Here is a 15,411-nt window from a genome sequence, read left to right as displayed (position 1 = left end):
AACTTTAAAGCACTTATCAGAGATTTATGGTATACACCAACACAAAGTGTTACATTACTTTTTAATTCACTTTTCATGCACATCATAAATCTGGTTTTTGTGGCAGAAGAGAAAGAGACAGATAAATTAGAAAAATGGTGAAAGAAACCTTGTTAGATGCTGCAAAAGGATTGAGACTGAAGTTCCCCTTCCTGAAAGACGAATGCACTGCAAAAACACAAAATCTCACTGTTTTTTTGTCTAGTTTCTTAGTACGCTTAAAATAAGACAAAACTAACGAACAAGTAACTTTTCAGCAAGATATAGGAGATTGTTTTAAGTCAAAAAGTCCTTGATGTTAATGATAAAGTTCTAGCTCCACCTGCAAATTATTTCACTTATAAAATGTAAAAAATGTAGAACTAATACTACTCTGTCAATATTAAACTATTATTTACTTAAAACATTTTCATCAATATTAATGAATTATTGACTTAAAACAAGCTTTTATATCTTGCTGAAAAGTTACATGAGTTAGTTTTGTCATATTTCAAGATATTTGTATAAAAAAACGAGGCCAGAAGTGTGAAATTTGCGGCCCGGGGGCCATTTGAGGCCCTCTGAAGGATTTTGTGCGGCCTCCACACCTGAACTCAATTCTAGAATTAAGTAAATCTGTCCTGCGTTCATAGTTGGTTGATCCAGACAAACACTTGTCATCATAAACAATGTTTTGTTGCTGAAATGTGCTACACAAATAAAATGTGATTGATTGATCTTTCAGGGCAGTTTTTTCGCAAAAATAAATTATTTCCTCTTACAAAATATAGGGTGCAATTTTAAAAATGGTACAAAAATATAACATTTCTGTACCCCATGTGACTTCTAATTTACTGATTTTTGCCCTTATTGCAAAAAGGCTGGACACTACTGAACTAGACCAATAATATTTGGTAGGAAGTTGTGTTTTTGCAGTGCACAAACAGAAAGCCAACTGTGAACCCTCTCAGATCTTATGCACCATTTTGTGTTGGTCTATCATATAAAACACAGGTGTCAAACTCCGGTCCCTGAGGGCCACTGCCCTGCAACTTTTAGATGTGCCTCTGCTGCACCACACCTGAATAGAATAATTAGGTCATTAGCAAGGCTGGGAGAACTGATCTACACAAGGAGGAGGTAATTAAGCCATTTCATTCCAGTGTTTTGTACCTGTGGCACATCTAAAAACTGCCCTTGAGAACTGGAGTTTGACACCCCTGATATAAAATATTAACCAAACACACTTTTCTGGGACAATAAAAATGTGAAAATCAATGTAAAGAAATATTTCTGCAAGGCAGCGGATTTGCCAAGATGTATTTGACATTAACACAGGAGCACAACGGTTATCAGGAAGATGATAGACTGGAGCGCTGATGTTCTGGTTCGAGTCGCCGCCCCTTTTTGGTGCAGCTGGTCTGTATGATCACAGCCTTTCCCCTGAAAGCCCCTGTAGCACTGGCACTGAAAGTCCATGTCAAGAAGCACCTTGTCTGGGTCTCCTAGCTTGCCGATCACCGTCAGTTTGCCGTTTTGCCTCTCGATGCGGTGTGTGAGGGGGTTGAGGTGAAGGTAAACATCCTTGTCCCAACGTTTGCGAAGGCAGCGGCCGTGGGAACCGCACAGGGTCTGGCTGCAGAGCTCTGCTGCCGTGGAGACGTTGAGGAGGTATTGGCTCAGTGTGCCCTGAAGATACGCGTTCAGGTCAGAGCAGGTGGTCTAAAGACCGGAAGAAAATGTATATTTACAGTAAATGTTAACATTTTACATCACAACTGCCAATCACTTCTTGTAAAAAGGAATATGATATGGCCAAATGCATTTAAATGGTTGTTTCATACTTCCTTATTTTACTGTCAAATTTGAAGTACCTTGTGTTCTACTTTGAAATCCAGACTCTTATTTTGGTAGCATTTTTAGAGGAAGTAAATTTAACTCCGTTGAAAAAACAAAACAAAAAAATGCCAAACTGGTTTGAAAGTAATTTTAAGCTCCTTGCTGATAACAGGCACAAGACATGTTAGTTTTCTACATTTAGGATGATTGTGAATGCACACAGGATTAATGAAAGTAAAGCTAAAGGTTTGCGGTTGTGAGAAGCGTAGCTCCGGTTGCCATGCCAACAACTGGTTGCCGTTCCATTTATGCTAAACTTTAGCATCAGAGATAGTTTTTACATTTAGAAGCTGGTATTTTTTTTAGATACGTTTGAATTTGTTTAGTATGACCTAAAGTCACTGTACGTGTCTTCATCATGTTGTTCTAAAGACACATTCATTAAAGAAATGTTATGAACCAGTCAGAGCCACCAGCCACGAATGCTACATTCCTCACTCAATAATGTTCTGCAGTACTAAAAAACATGTTACGCCCCCAAGGTCTAGGACAGGGGTGGGCAATCCTGGTCCTCGAGGGCCGGTGTCCTGCAACTCTTAGACGTCTCCCTGGTCCAACACACTTGAATCCAATAGCTGAATCACCTCCTAAGTGCAGTCAAGTTTTCCAGAGTCCTGCTAACGACCTCATTATTCGACTCAGGTGTGTTGAAGTAGAGACACATCTAAAAGTTGCAGGAGACCGGCCCTCGAGGCCTGGAGTTGCCCACCCCTGGTCTAGGAGTTCAGGGGTGGCAACATAAAAAGTGTCCAGAGAAAATAAGTGGAATGTAAAATGATTTATTACAAAAAGATGGTTTCACAAAACACAATACAACTTAAACCAATTAAAACAAAAGGGCCAACAAATTCAAGAATAGTTAAGTGCAAATTAAGTTACAAAATGTCCAAACAAGTCAGTCTAAACTTCGGAAACTGAAACCAACAAAAAATAAAGGACACAAAGGGAGCACCACACCTTCCAAACACGAGCTTCTAGCTTGTATGAAGTCAGTCTACAGCAGATTCAAACGACTTAGCAGAACAAACAAAAATAATGCAGGTCTAAACACCAAAGGTGGCTGACAGCTTAACAAAACCTCTTCCTACTAGCTGCCCCACTAGAGGAATGATTTCAGGAGCCTTATATATGGTGCAGGTGGGCCTCGTTAACGTCTGATTGGCTTGACAATCCTCTGCTGGTCCAATGGAGTAGCAGCTCTCCTCCAGCCTCCAGGCAGCCAATCAGGAAGGTGTGCTCTCACAGCTGAACCTGCATTACAAAAAGGAGCCTGCACAGCCTCAAGAGGACAGGGGCCAAATTAATATAAAAAGATCAACTTTAACCATCTGAGGTAATTTGAAGGCATTTAAAACAGTCTTATGTTCTAATTGTATTTATCCTGTCTAAGTAACTGTCTAAGGATTAAATAAGTATATTTATGCCTACCTTTCTTTTCAATAAAAATATATCCAAACATACACCTCTGGAAAAACTTAAGAGCCCACTGCACTGAACTTAAGCACTTTGAAATGCCTTGCTGCTGAAATGTGCTATACAAATAAAATTTGATTGATTGATTGATTGATTGAACCCCATTGAAAACATCCTGGTTATTCCACCAAATGTTTCTGAACTGAGTTAAAACATTAGTATAATTGTTTCTAAATGAATATGAACTTGTTTTCTTTACATTATTTGAGGTCTGAAAGCAGTACATCTGTTTGGTTATTTGAATATTTCTCATTTTCTGCAAATAAATACTAAATTTTTGCTTGGAATGTCAGAGACATGTTGTCATAGAATAAAAGTACAATGTAAATTTTACTCAAACATAAACCTATAAAAAGTAAAATCAGAGAAACGGATCATTTTAAGTGGTCTCTTATTTTTTTCCTGTGCTGTAACTGAATTGTGGAAAGGTTCAATTCAAACCCTGTTCAATTCAGTGTTTGAATTGAACACTGAGAAATACATGGTCACTGTTTATCCATGCCTTTGAATACTAAGCACAAAAATTAAATCTCACTACTGGTTTTTTAACTTGAAGCTAAAACATCTTAAACTGGGATTAATCTAAATCCCAGGTTCACCTTTGAAGATAAACTGAAGGCAGCTTGTGCCACTGCTGGTTTTTAAAGATATAGTTTAAAGGTATCCTACAGTCTCATAAAGAAATCTTTTGAGATCTGAATTCATTTAGGCCCAATTCATACCAATATACAGTATGTTTTACAAAACAGATTTTCTGCTGTGTTTGTTCCTCTTGTTCTTATATAAATTACGTTTTTGGTGACAAAAACTGATTTAATTTTAAAAAATGCTTTCTGGAGTGTTTTTTTTTTGTTATCTGTGAAGAGTTATTGTCTTGAGGTTATTAAATATGAATAAGAGGTTTACTTTACACATACCCACAACTCAAAACTGTAGATAAAGCTTTCCCTTTTAATTATATTTTAAGTTACATCCAATGATTGTTTAAGTTTTCTCATAAAGGTAGAGATACATTTTGTTTTCAACCTGTACTCACATTTCTCTCCCATGCAAACTGTCTTTCACTGACGACTACACACTCTGAAGCTAAAAGCAGACCATCAACTCAGCAAAATAAGAAGAAAAACTTATGCAAAAGCTAAATAATCACACTTTTGTGTGTCTGTATACATCATGTGTTTTTCTTCATTTTAAATAGTTTCCTCCTTCCACCTTTAGCAGACTTTAATCTTCCTCCAGACAAGTATCTTCTGTGTATCTGCAGAACAAGTGGCTTACAGTATAATTAGTGACTGACTCGGAGTCCTGAGTGTCAAATGACTTCACATGTGACAGGCAAGCAGGGGATCAAACTCCAGATGAAAACTGTCTGCCAAAAGTATTCATACCCGTTCAACCTTTTCCCTTTTTCTCATATTACAGCCAAAACCTTTGATATTTAAGTGACAGAACAACCATCATCACAATGAGAAAGGCAAATGTTACAACATTTTTAAGTAATTACAAAATACAAATCTGAAACGTGCGGCATGTATCTGCCTCTTCAAGTTAATTTCCCATAAATTAAAAGTAGGTTGCAACGCAAAGTTTAGGTTGCAATCTAAAGCTTTGGACATTTCAAAGATGGATGCTTCAATCTATAATGTGAAACACCAAGTTTCCCCATTCCCTCTGTGAAACACGGTGGTGGCAGCATTAGGCTGCAGGCATGCTTCAGAAGGACAGGAGAGCTGGTCAGACTTTATGGGAATGTAGTGGAAAAAAAGGTTGATTTTTAGAGAAAACGTCCTGCAATAGACTTGCAGCGTCAAAGTCTTAGGGAAGCACATCTTACCTAAATTAATATGTATCTTTCAGAATGGATTAGAACAAAATCTACTTAAAGTTGTTCTGCAGTTATTTTTTACATGTTTAACCAAGACAGTAAGCCTATTGTTTTCATCAGTTCCAGTTTTTTATTAATTAATTTGCATTGGCTGTTATACACCTAACTGCACTGACTGAATAAATTAAAGTTGTGTTTTTACATTTGACCAAGGTTTGATAACTCTGCACTACTAGCGCTGTGGTAGTGCAGAGTTATCACATAATTCAGTACGTTTATGTCTGTTTTAAAAAGGAAACATTTAAAGTTCTGTTTGGCTGTATTGGATCGGTATCAGAAGTGAAAAAAGTGGATCAGACAACCTGTGAAACGTGAGTCAGTTTATGCTTACTTTGTTTTTTGCATGTGTTACATCTCCCCACATGATGATTCCTGCAGCTCCCAGAGCGACACTCTCCCCGATGGTGGACACCAGGTCAAACTGGAAAAGAGGATTCAGCTCTTGAACTTCACAGGTCAACAAAACTGCTTGGAAAAAACAGGAAAAAATAAGCTTTTATTCTTTTCTCTTTCTATCTTTATGGGTGATTAGACAGATCTTGAATGTAACCAACACCCTTCCTGCTAGCTCCACACAAATTAAAAGGTTTTAGGGACATCTGACTGCTACCAAAACAGGAAAGGAAAGGACTGCGCCTGCCGATAAGGAAAACTGAAGAGCTGTAGCTTCACTCAGCATGGGATGGGGGTTGTGAGCTAGCGCTCCTCTGCGATTGAGATTTGTTTGCTTGAGGGATGACATAAGTGCATTATATTAACTTTCCACATACTCACTTAAAGGCAAGTGTAAAACGGGATACGAGTGTTTCTGAATGATAATTCAAACTTGTCAGTAGGAGAGGCTAAAGAAGGCGGTGTGTCACCTCTGTCAGCTGTTCCGGATGGTCGTTGTAGATGGGCCGGGTGTACACAAAGACAGGACGTGCCAACTCGTCGCCGAATGAAGACACACGCATCCCTTCTCTCACACGGTGCCGCACAAACTGCCGTCCTAGGGAAGAGGAGCGCAGCACGTTGCGAATGTAGATGGAGGGGAAGAGCGCCGTGCTCTCCGTCCACAGCCACTTTAGCTGCTCATTGCGGGCCACCTCCACGTCGGGGCAGCGGCCTGTGTAACCCTCCAGGGACTTCAGGTAGTCGTGGTTGTAGCAGTCCGGGAACAGGTAGAACCCCCACAGAGTGTTGGGCCGCAGGTGTTTGGCGCGGCGTAGCGTCTCCACCATGAACGTCTTAGCAGACATCTCAAACTCCAGCTGGGCCACTTTTCCCACCTGCTCCTCGGACCAAGTTGGGTTCTTCTGGCGCACCAGTTCACGGGACTGTTTTCGGTAGATGTCTTTGGATCCCCAGTTTCGTATCCAAAGGGGCCTCCACTCTTCCCAGTCAATAACCGCTAAACCTAGAGCGTCCCGGTTTGGTATGTACTTATCAACACCTTTCTGCATTTCGCTGAGGTGCTGCGAGAGACTGGCGGCCTGTGGCAGCCCACCGCGCACCGGCGTCTCATCCTTCTTAAAGTAGGGGTACAAGCCCAAGCGGTCGTGATAGAACAAGGTCAAGTTCTGCCCGACGAAGATCTGACTTGGCGAGGCCACAATCTGGAACTGGTCCAGCTGCAAAGAAACGCCATGCCGGGAGCCACAGTCCTGAGTCGGGACATTCCAGGTGAGGAGAAGGGGCTTCTTGGAGTACAGGGGCCATGTTGTAGGTTTCACTTTCGGAGCGCAGACGCCGTCCCAGAGCAGAACAATCAGGAGCTGTACTCTCCAGTCACGAAGAGTCCAATACAACATGTATTCAGTTGTGTCTCGAGTGTCCTTCTCGGCCCTACAATGTACATACGCCGATTGTTTTAGTGTATGTAGTTAAGGTTTTAGATGGCATAACCTTAACTGCTTGGCCATGTCCTACAAGGACCGTTAACTAAAAAGATTCAAAACAGATTGTTGCTAGGTAACCACAAACTACTCAAGAGATTGTTGCCGGGTAACCAAAGAGTGAGTGAGTTAGTTGAAGCCACTAAACTTGCTGTGAAAGGTTGAGCAGCTAAAGTGTTTCTTCTGTCCACACTTCCCAGAATGCTGGTTTCAAATAATCAAACAAATCTTCAATATCAAACAAAACTAACCAGATTGGATGAAAAAAAAAATTTGTTTTCAGCTGATTATTTCATTTAATGAGAGGCAAAAAATCAGTTTAAACCAACCTGACCCACCTGGTAAAAGAAACTACCCTCTAGCACTTAAAAAGGTAAAGGTAATGGTAATTTTATTTATATAGCACATTTTCAGCAACAATGCAATACAAAGTGCTTTAAATAGAACCTGTTTGACAACACAAAGAGGCTAAAAGTTGTCAAAAAGCAACACATCATGACCTCATCTAAAGAAATTCAAGGATAAACAACAAAATCGTTGATATATATCAGAATGGAAAGGGTTAAAGGACCCAAACACAAACTTTAAGGTAAAAACAAACAAACATGGTGGTTGTGTGGTTACCTATGATTTGCAGAAGTAGGAAGTTTTCTCTCCATATGGAGTTTTATCAAGATATTTTGTGGTTCTATTCTATTACAATAGCAATAAAAGTTATGATTAAAAACTATTTACTGCTTCTATTTTTAGGTAACTATATGCTCTGACTTCATGGCGCCACAAACATAAATACTGTTCTTGAATTCATTTACAATAAGCTTCTTCAGAATGATATTTGTCTTGTTCAGACAGTTACTGCAGTAAATGTTCTTGTTCTCTCTATAAACATATATATGAAATATATATATGAAAAAAACAGAAAGCAAAACTGCAAATGTGTTGCTTCTGCTTGCAAAACAAAGTGCCCACCTTGTCCTCATTTTGTAATAATTCAGCCTAATAAAGCTGGAGGCTGGGAACAAGGGAGTCTGATCTTCCAGCCTTTTAATCCTCGAGGGACACAGGAGGTAAAAATCACCATCAGTGACATGAGTTTGCAGCAGTGGTGGATATCAGATTAGAAGACATGGTACGTGGCATTCCCATCCTAATCAAGGTCACTTCTCGCCCTCTGAGGTTCAGTCAGTCACTTGAATTTATTATAAATCCTAAACTGCTGCAGAAATAGACAATAATCTGGATCAAGTAATGAGTAAAATGTGTTTTTAAATAATATGATTTGACTGCTGTTGTGATTTAAAACTCCCGTTACCGTGACCTTGATGTTCGTCTTTGGTTAGCAGCCCGACAGCACCACCTGCTGGTCACGAACCAACAAGCAAGCCAGTAACTTCAATAGGTGGCAACTTCAATTTAAAAACCAGTATAAAAGAGTAACTAATTGTTATTTCCATGCATATCTTTAACTAACGATGTCCAAACTCTTTGAGCGTTCTGGTCTTCATTAACTTAAAGCAACAATAAAACACTAATTTAATTAATTCATGTTTTTCTCAATACAAAACATTTTTAGTAAAATTTAAAAAAAGGCCCAAAAGGAGTTAATATTTTGTTGCACCCTGCAAAATTAAGGAGAATCCAACATTAATTTCTACTTTGATAAATAATACTTTTTAAAATCAATTAGTGGTTCTTTTAACATGTTTAAAGTTACACTTTACTTTTTAAAGTAAGCATATTGATCAGTTCTTAATAAGTGATCAGAGGTTTCTGTTTCCCATAGGGGCAAAAAATCCGACGCCACTAAACAACATTTTCTGATAATTACTCTTCAAAATGGGAAAAACAATAAAATATCCTCTTTAATAAAGGCAGATGTAATATCCTCAGAAGTCAGGTAATAATTACAAGAAAATTGCTACTTGCTGAAACTTACATAAGTTTAGAGTTAGAATAATATTTTAAAAATTGTAAAAACAAAATCTTTACCAGGGTGCCAGTAGTTATGGAGGGAGCTGAACATATTGAACAATTCACAACATATCTCAAACTTTGGTATAAAATTATCAGAAAGACTTTCTTCAATCTGATGTATGTGAAGATTTGAAACCACCTTTACAACAACATTTAGTTTGGTGTTTCAGGAATGACAAAGACGTAACTAATGCTCATTTAAAGCCAACAGCTATTAAAAAAAGAGTAAATGTTACTTGCATGATGCTATTTAGAAGCTGGAAGTTAAATCAAAACAACAAATTTTCCACTTGGGAGTTCATTTTACAACTCCTGCCATTGTGTTCTAAATACAGTCTGCCTGGAAAACTAATAGGATCTGTGCAGTTTGCAGAAGGATTTGATTAAGTAGGCAGACACCAAAACAAATTAGTGGTTTATGTAAAAAAAACACACACACACACACACATCCATATCAGTGCATACTGACAATACTGTAAAACGAAACACAGATACAAAAAATGAGTCATGATTTCAAAAAATATAGCTGTTTTGAAATGAGCAAGAATCAATCAACTCAGTCCATTCATCCATCTTCAAAACCCATTTGGTCCTGATTAGAAATTGCAAATCCATCACAGAACAACGACAGAGACACTGACACCTAAAAGCAAATACTGCTAAAAGGCACAACTTTGGGTTCTGAGAAGAAACTGATGAAACGAGCAACAAGCAAACTCCTCTCAGAAAGACTCTGGCTTTCACTTCCCCGTCTTATTATTTAAAACTATTGTAATCTCTAAACTGGCGTGGAGCAGTCCCTCCCTTCCCACCCAGGATAACACCTGCAGTGGAAGTCAGACTTCATCTGCAGCACACTTTGTGCGTCCATCTGCCCTAAAACCCTGTAGTTTGTCCCTCCTGCCGGTTTCTTCTCAGACAGGATCTTCCAGGCTGCGGGGTCGAGGTGGAGGTAGGCGCCCGACTTCAGGTCCGACCTCTGACACCGTCCCTGAGAGGAGCACAAAGCCTGGCTGCAGAGCGTGGCAGCTGAGGTCACGTTGACCACGTAGGGACCTAAAGTCTCGTCAATGTAGGACTTGACTGCTTCACATGTAGCCTGGACAAACACAGCAAATAGCACAGAATAAACAACTCTCTGTGTTGGAGCACAGCAAAAATAAATCTGCTCTTCGTTGTCTCTACAGTGTTTGTTTTAAAGTAAATAAAGTCATATTGTACATCAAGGGTCTACAATGTTTTTGATTCTATTAGTTTTTATGATTAATAGATTTAAGTGTGACAGAAAGGACATTAGAATTATTACACTCCCTCCCTTTTTTTTTTTACTTCATTTAAAGACTTCTATTGACTATACTCTTAAGCTGTACTTCTCCTACTTGAATTGAGTATTAAACTGCAGTTACAGCAGTTCGCCACCAGTTGGCACATGGAGCACGGTGAGCGCTCCTGACTCAGCGAGCCAACGGCAATTTAGTGCAGTAGCGGCTGGTCAGCGGAGGCGCTCACTGTCGCTCTTGTCTCTCTTAACAGCGTTCAGAAAATAAAAGAGCCTGCGAAAAGCACACTGCTTAATTATTAAGTGTGCAACATAATCTACACATATAATATGTTTCCTATGCAATTACTTGTTGTCTACTGCTGCTACTTTGCAAAGCCTTCAACTTTTTCTCATTTTATATCATTGCAACCCAAACCTGAAGTGTATTTTACAAGGATTTTGTGCAACAAACCAACATAAAAGAATGGATGATTGGAAAGTGGAAGCAAAATGATGCATTTTTTTAAACTAAATATTTAGAAAACCAAATATTTAGCACCAAATTAAATATTTAGTTATCAAGCTAAATATTTGGCGGGCTAACTAAATATTTAGATTGAAAATAATTATATGGGTTGTGAACCAAATATTTAGTGCCAAATTAAATATGTAGACCCAAACAAAGCATTTAGCTCCACACTCAATATTTAGTTATCAAGCTAAATATTTAGCCTGAACTTAAATATTTAGCTATATCTTTACTTCAAAAACAACTTTGAAATTGTCACTGAAAAGCTTGATTTATATTGAGATTATAAAACACACAGCAGGACTGTAATAACAACTTCTGAAACCAATTGTTTGCACTAGATTTCACTTGGGAATTGCAGAGTAAAGGGGGCTAAAAACAAATCCAACCCTCAAATTTTGATTTTTAATTAAATCTTTTAAAAAAAAAAGCAGTAACTTATTTTTCTTCCAAATCAGAACTTTAACTTTATATACATAAAAGTGACGGAATATGAAACACTTTGAGGAGTGAATTCTTTCGCATGTCACCATAAACTGCAAATTTTACAAAGATCTTCAGCCTTTTATAAGGAGTCTCACTGCAGTAGAAGCCAATAGGTGCCTGAGATGCTAAAAGTCATCAAGCATTGGTACTAGAACTTGGGAAATAGTCATAAAGGAAAATGATTTGTAACAAGTATCACTTTCACAACCGGATTTCTAATAAGAGTTTCAACGGATATCTGCAGGATTATATCAGTGTTATACAGAGGGAAAACAGCCATTGCATGTTTCATACCTTAGATTTATCGAATGCATGGTCCCCCCACAGCACGACCCCAGCAGATCCTAAAGCAGCGCTCTCTCCTACAGTGTGGACCAGATGCTCCTGTGTTGTGCAAACAGAATATTATTTACATCGGACCGTGCTGAAGAAGACGGTACTAACCCGCCACTCACCTTGGAGAGGAACTCTAATGTGTAGGTGTAGACGATGCGGGCGTAGGGGAAGACGGGCAGCTGCGACGGGGTCACCTGATCTGCCGCCCTCATGGCCTCCAGGATGCGGTGATGAGCGTAGAGCAGCACCTCTTTGCCGAGGCCTCGCAGGTCCAGGCTCAGGTAGATGTCAGGGTACAGAGCGGAGGAGGCGTTCCACATCCAGAACAGCTCATCGTTCCTGCTCAGCTCCACATCTGGACACTCACCTGTGTAGTTTATGCTCCTGTCGTTGTAATAGTTGTAGCAATTGGGAAATCCATAAAACCCCCACAAGCCACTTGGCCTCATTTTCTGCCCCAGTTTCTGTGTTTCCTCCATGAATTTCCTCCCAGATTGCTCAAACTCCAGCCGAGCTGCTGCCTCCACCTGAGCAGGACTCCAGTCTGGATGCCTGGCCCTCACCAGGGCTTTTGACCCCTCCTTGTACACTTGTTTACTGTCCCAGTTTCTCTCCCACACTGGCCGCCAGCTCTCCCAGTCCACCACTGCCAGGCCCTGGAAGTCTCTGTCAGGGATGTAGTAGCGGATATCTTCGCTTGCGAGTCGGAGGTGAGCGTCTAGGCTGCTGTTCTGAGGAACCCCGCCGTTGATGGCCTCGCCCTGGGCTGAGTACCGAGGGTACAGACCCAGCTTGTCAGCATAGAAAATAGTGACGTTTTCACCTATGAAGGTTTGATTTTGGTTCTGGACGATGCTAAACATCCCCAGGTCAAGATCCACGCCGTACTGGGAGAGGCAGTTCTCTGTGGGGGCGTTCCACACAGTGAGAAACGGCGCCTGGCTGAAAGGCGAGGCAACAGGCAGCCCTGAAGTTAGTCTGAGCAGACCAAAGAGGAGCAGCACCTCACAGAACCTCATGGCTGAAAAGAGGAACAAAGAGCTGTCACTCAGACGTGTTATGAAATTTCAGACATTGGCAAAACAGTGTCCTGTTTTTGTGTCTCAAAACATCATTCACTTCATTCATTTATGGCACTTTTTATAGTGGAAGGAATAAAATCAACAAATGCAAAATTGTGTAAGAATGTAAAAAGTGTCAGAATGGCTCCAAGTCCAGACCTACATCAAGTTGTGAATGTGCAATAAAACTTGTGGATTTCTGTAGAAACAATTCGCAGAAAAACTGGTAAGACTTTCATTGACATGTTGAATGCTATTGTTTACATCCGGAAATATCGCGCATGCGCACAATGCTGGGGGACAAAAAGACGATTCTTTAACTTGCCATGGCCACTGCTCCTCGGCCATCGAGCAATTACGTTAACACATTGAAACCTGGAGATGTAAGTACTTTAATGTAGCGCAGCGTGTCACAGTAAAGGGAAAACATCGCAAAGAAACGGATAAAGAGCAAGTCAAACCCGCTCCTTTTCTTCTTTTGTCTCTCTAGTATCTAAGCTATACGCAGAGCCGTTGCCATAACAACCGACTGAGCAACAGCTCCGCTAGCTGACAGAGATTCAACACCAGAAAACGCGTAAACATTTTTCTACGGAGAGAAACATTCAGTCTGTTTTCAGTTTTACTGTTTTCATGCTAAGGTTGTCAAAGTCAAGCTAACATAACTGACTTACCTCCCTCTCCTTCGCTACTTTTTTTAAAATTAAAACTTTTAGTGACCTGTAATCTTTTCTTCTAGTTGTCATAGTGTTGACAATTAATATCAGAACACTGCGTCCCTTTCTCTTGTATATATCTTGCATACATTTAAGATTTAGCGCATTATGTTGACAGCTAAAATCGTCGGAAGAGTTTTCCCCTCCAACCGGAAGTTGGGGGCGGGGTCTTGCGCGCATGACGTCACGTTTCAACGTGTCAAATAAAATGAGGCTAAGCAATCAGTCAATCATTTATTTGTTTATATAGCGCTTTACACAACCAAGGTTTATAAGACTAAATGTTTTACATGAAAAAAAGAAACAAAAAGAAACAGCAAGAAGTAAATCCAAGAAAATAAACAGAATAAACTAAATAAAGGAGAGTACTAGTCAGAGAACCAGGCCAGAGGCCGCTAACCATGCTGAAACATGTTGGTGGCAGTATTATGGTTGTGGAGAATCTTTTATTTTTAACAGCAGAACAGAAAAGCTGCTCAGTTAATAAATACATTAAACTAAATACAGAACAAGCCTGGATGAAAACCAAATAGACTCTGAAAGAGATTTGAGCTTCATTTCCAGCACAACGACAACTCTAGAATGGTTTGGAACAATGCATATTGATGTGTCAGAATGTCCTAGTCAAAGTACAGACCTAATTGTGGAAATACTAATGCATTGTTGTAGAGGTTCTTAACTTTTAAACAACCGATGTTAAGTATTGTCAGATAGTCTGAGTTTAGGCAAGAAACACAGCTACAAAGAATGATCCAGTCATAAATCCAGTGCAAATTCTCAGCACTGAAACAGCAGCTAATCATTTCACACAAAATGAAATAAGCAAGCATGATTAACAGAAAACTTCAAACTGGGGTGAAATTGTAACAAAAACAACCCTCTTACCTACTGTAAAACCTTCAAGAGGTTCTAATCTGTGGTTTGCTAAAGACACCAGAAGTCTCATGATCTGACTGAAACAGGGAGGGAAACCAAGCAGGGAAAGGGGAAGTGAAACACCAGAACTGGAACCAATCCGATGCAAGCTCAAGATTTCTACCAGCAAATGAGAAGAGACATGCAAATCCTGCAAAAGCAGCCTTAAAGTCACAGGCGAGATCAAACCGAATCCAGCCATTCTCTCCCTCATGCTGCTTTCAATATAAACTCACAAACAGAGCTGGAAATAACAGGACAGGTCACTGAGTACTAAGAGACAATCAAGAAAGCCATAATGAACTCCTACACATCCAAATTCACATGTAAGCTCTGCTCAGCTTATTAAAATAGTATAAATAACGTTTGGCCAACAACACCCTGTAATTACAGAGGGAAGGAGTAAGAGGCTGCCGCTGCCGCTTGCCTCCCGGGAACAGCAGGCTTGGACCGTCCTGATGAATAAGTCACAAAGAATTCCTATTGAAACTTTGCTTTTATTTGCAAAAGAAAACACATATGTACCTTTGTAATAACAAAGTCAGATCTTACCATTAATGCTTCCAGTGATTTATACAAGAAACTGCACAGGCTCACAAAAAAACGCTTTATTTGCAGTGACAAATCAGAAGAAAACAGCATGTACTTTTGCATGTATAAGCAGTTTCCAAACTTACCCTCAAATGAAGTTCTTGCTTTGTGATTCTGAGGTAAAAATACATGCACTGTGAGCTGTATGAAGGCATTAGTAGTCATGATTCGGACATACAGATAAAAACCCAGATATCAACTTTAAATACATTCAAATAAATACCAATGCGTGGAAAAACATCCGACGCCAGAGAGTGGTCACTTTGGGAAGTTAAATTTTTTTTAAAATCTGGCACTTCCGGTGTGTATGTAGTACTCCAAGCTGATTTAAGTGCTTTATTCCCACTCTGACCACCCAGCAACAAACATATTCCTTCACTTTGTTCAACA

The 15,411-nt window shown here is 39.7% G+C and overlaps 2 protein-coding genes across 2 annotated transcripts; both read right to left on the bottom strand.

Annotated features, from left to right (window-relative positions):
* Positions 1 to 1,345: 1,345 nt before the first annotated feature.
* LOC102238176 (hyaluronidase-2-like) lies at positions 1,346 to 7,107 on the bottom strand (the record flags this gene model as incomplete). Its single annotated transcript, XM_023324684.1, has 3 exons — positions 1,346 to 1,740; positions 5,607 to 5,696; positions 6,139 to 7,107. Coding segments are annotated over 3 exons (1,452 nt in total), but the record flags the coding sequence as incomplete, so codon positions are not given.
* Positions 7,108 to 9,524: 2,417 nt separating this feature from the next.
* On the bottom strand, positions 9,525 to 14,525 carry LOC111605863 (hyaluronidase-1-like). Its single transcript, XM_023325194.1, has 4 exons — positions 14,401 to 14,525; positions 11,858 to 12,759; positions 11,697 to 11,786; positions 9,525 to 10,225 (listed from the first exon to the last, which is right to left on the bottom strand). The coding sequence occupies exons 1-4, from the start codon at positions 14,459 to 14,461 to the stop codon at positions 9,905 to 9,907; spliced, it is 1,374 nt and encodes a 457-aa protein (XP_023180962.1). The 5' UTR covers positions 14,462 to 14,525; the 3' UTR covers positions 9,525 to 9,904.
* Between the last annotated feature and the right edge of the window lie 886 nt (positions 14,526 to 15,411).

The sequence above is a fragment of the Xiphophorus maculatus genome, chromosome 20, assembly GCF_002775205.1.
Source record: "Xiphophorus maculatus strain JP 163 A chromosome 20, X_maculatus-5.0-male, whole genome shotgun sequence".
Classification (NCBI taxonomy): domain Eukaryota; kingdom Metazoa; phylum Chordata; class Actinopteri; order Cyprinodontiformes; family Poeciliidae; genus Xiphophorus; species Xiphophorus maculatus.
The sequence above is the reverse complement of the archived record's forward strand: the minus strand, read 5'-3'. Positions and strand labels throughout refer to the sequence as shown.

Bases quoted from the DNA above. Each gene is read 5' to 3' on its own strand.
- LOC111605863 (XM_023325194.1), bottom strand. From the start codon at position 14,461: ATGAGACTTCTGGTGTCTTTAGCAAACCACAGATTAGAACCTCTTGAA. The intron at 12,760-14,400 runs GTAAGAGGGTTG...TCCTCTTTTCAG, and splicing joins TCTTGAAGGTTTTACAGTAG to CCATGAGGTTCTGTGAGGTG. The intron at 10,226-11,696 runs GTATGAAACATG...GTGTTTGTCCAG, and splicing joins ATGCATTCGATAAATCTAAG to GCTACATGTGAAGCAGTCAA.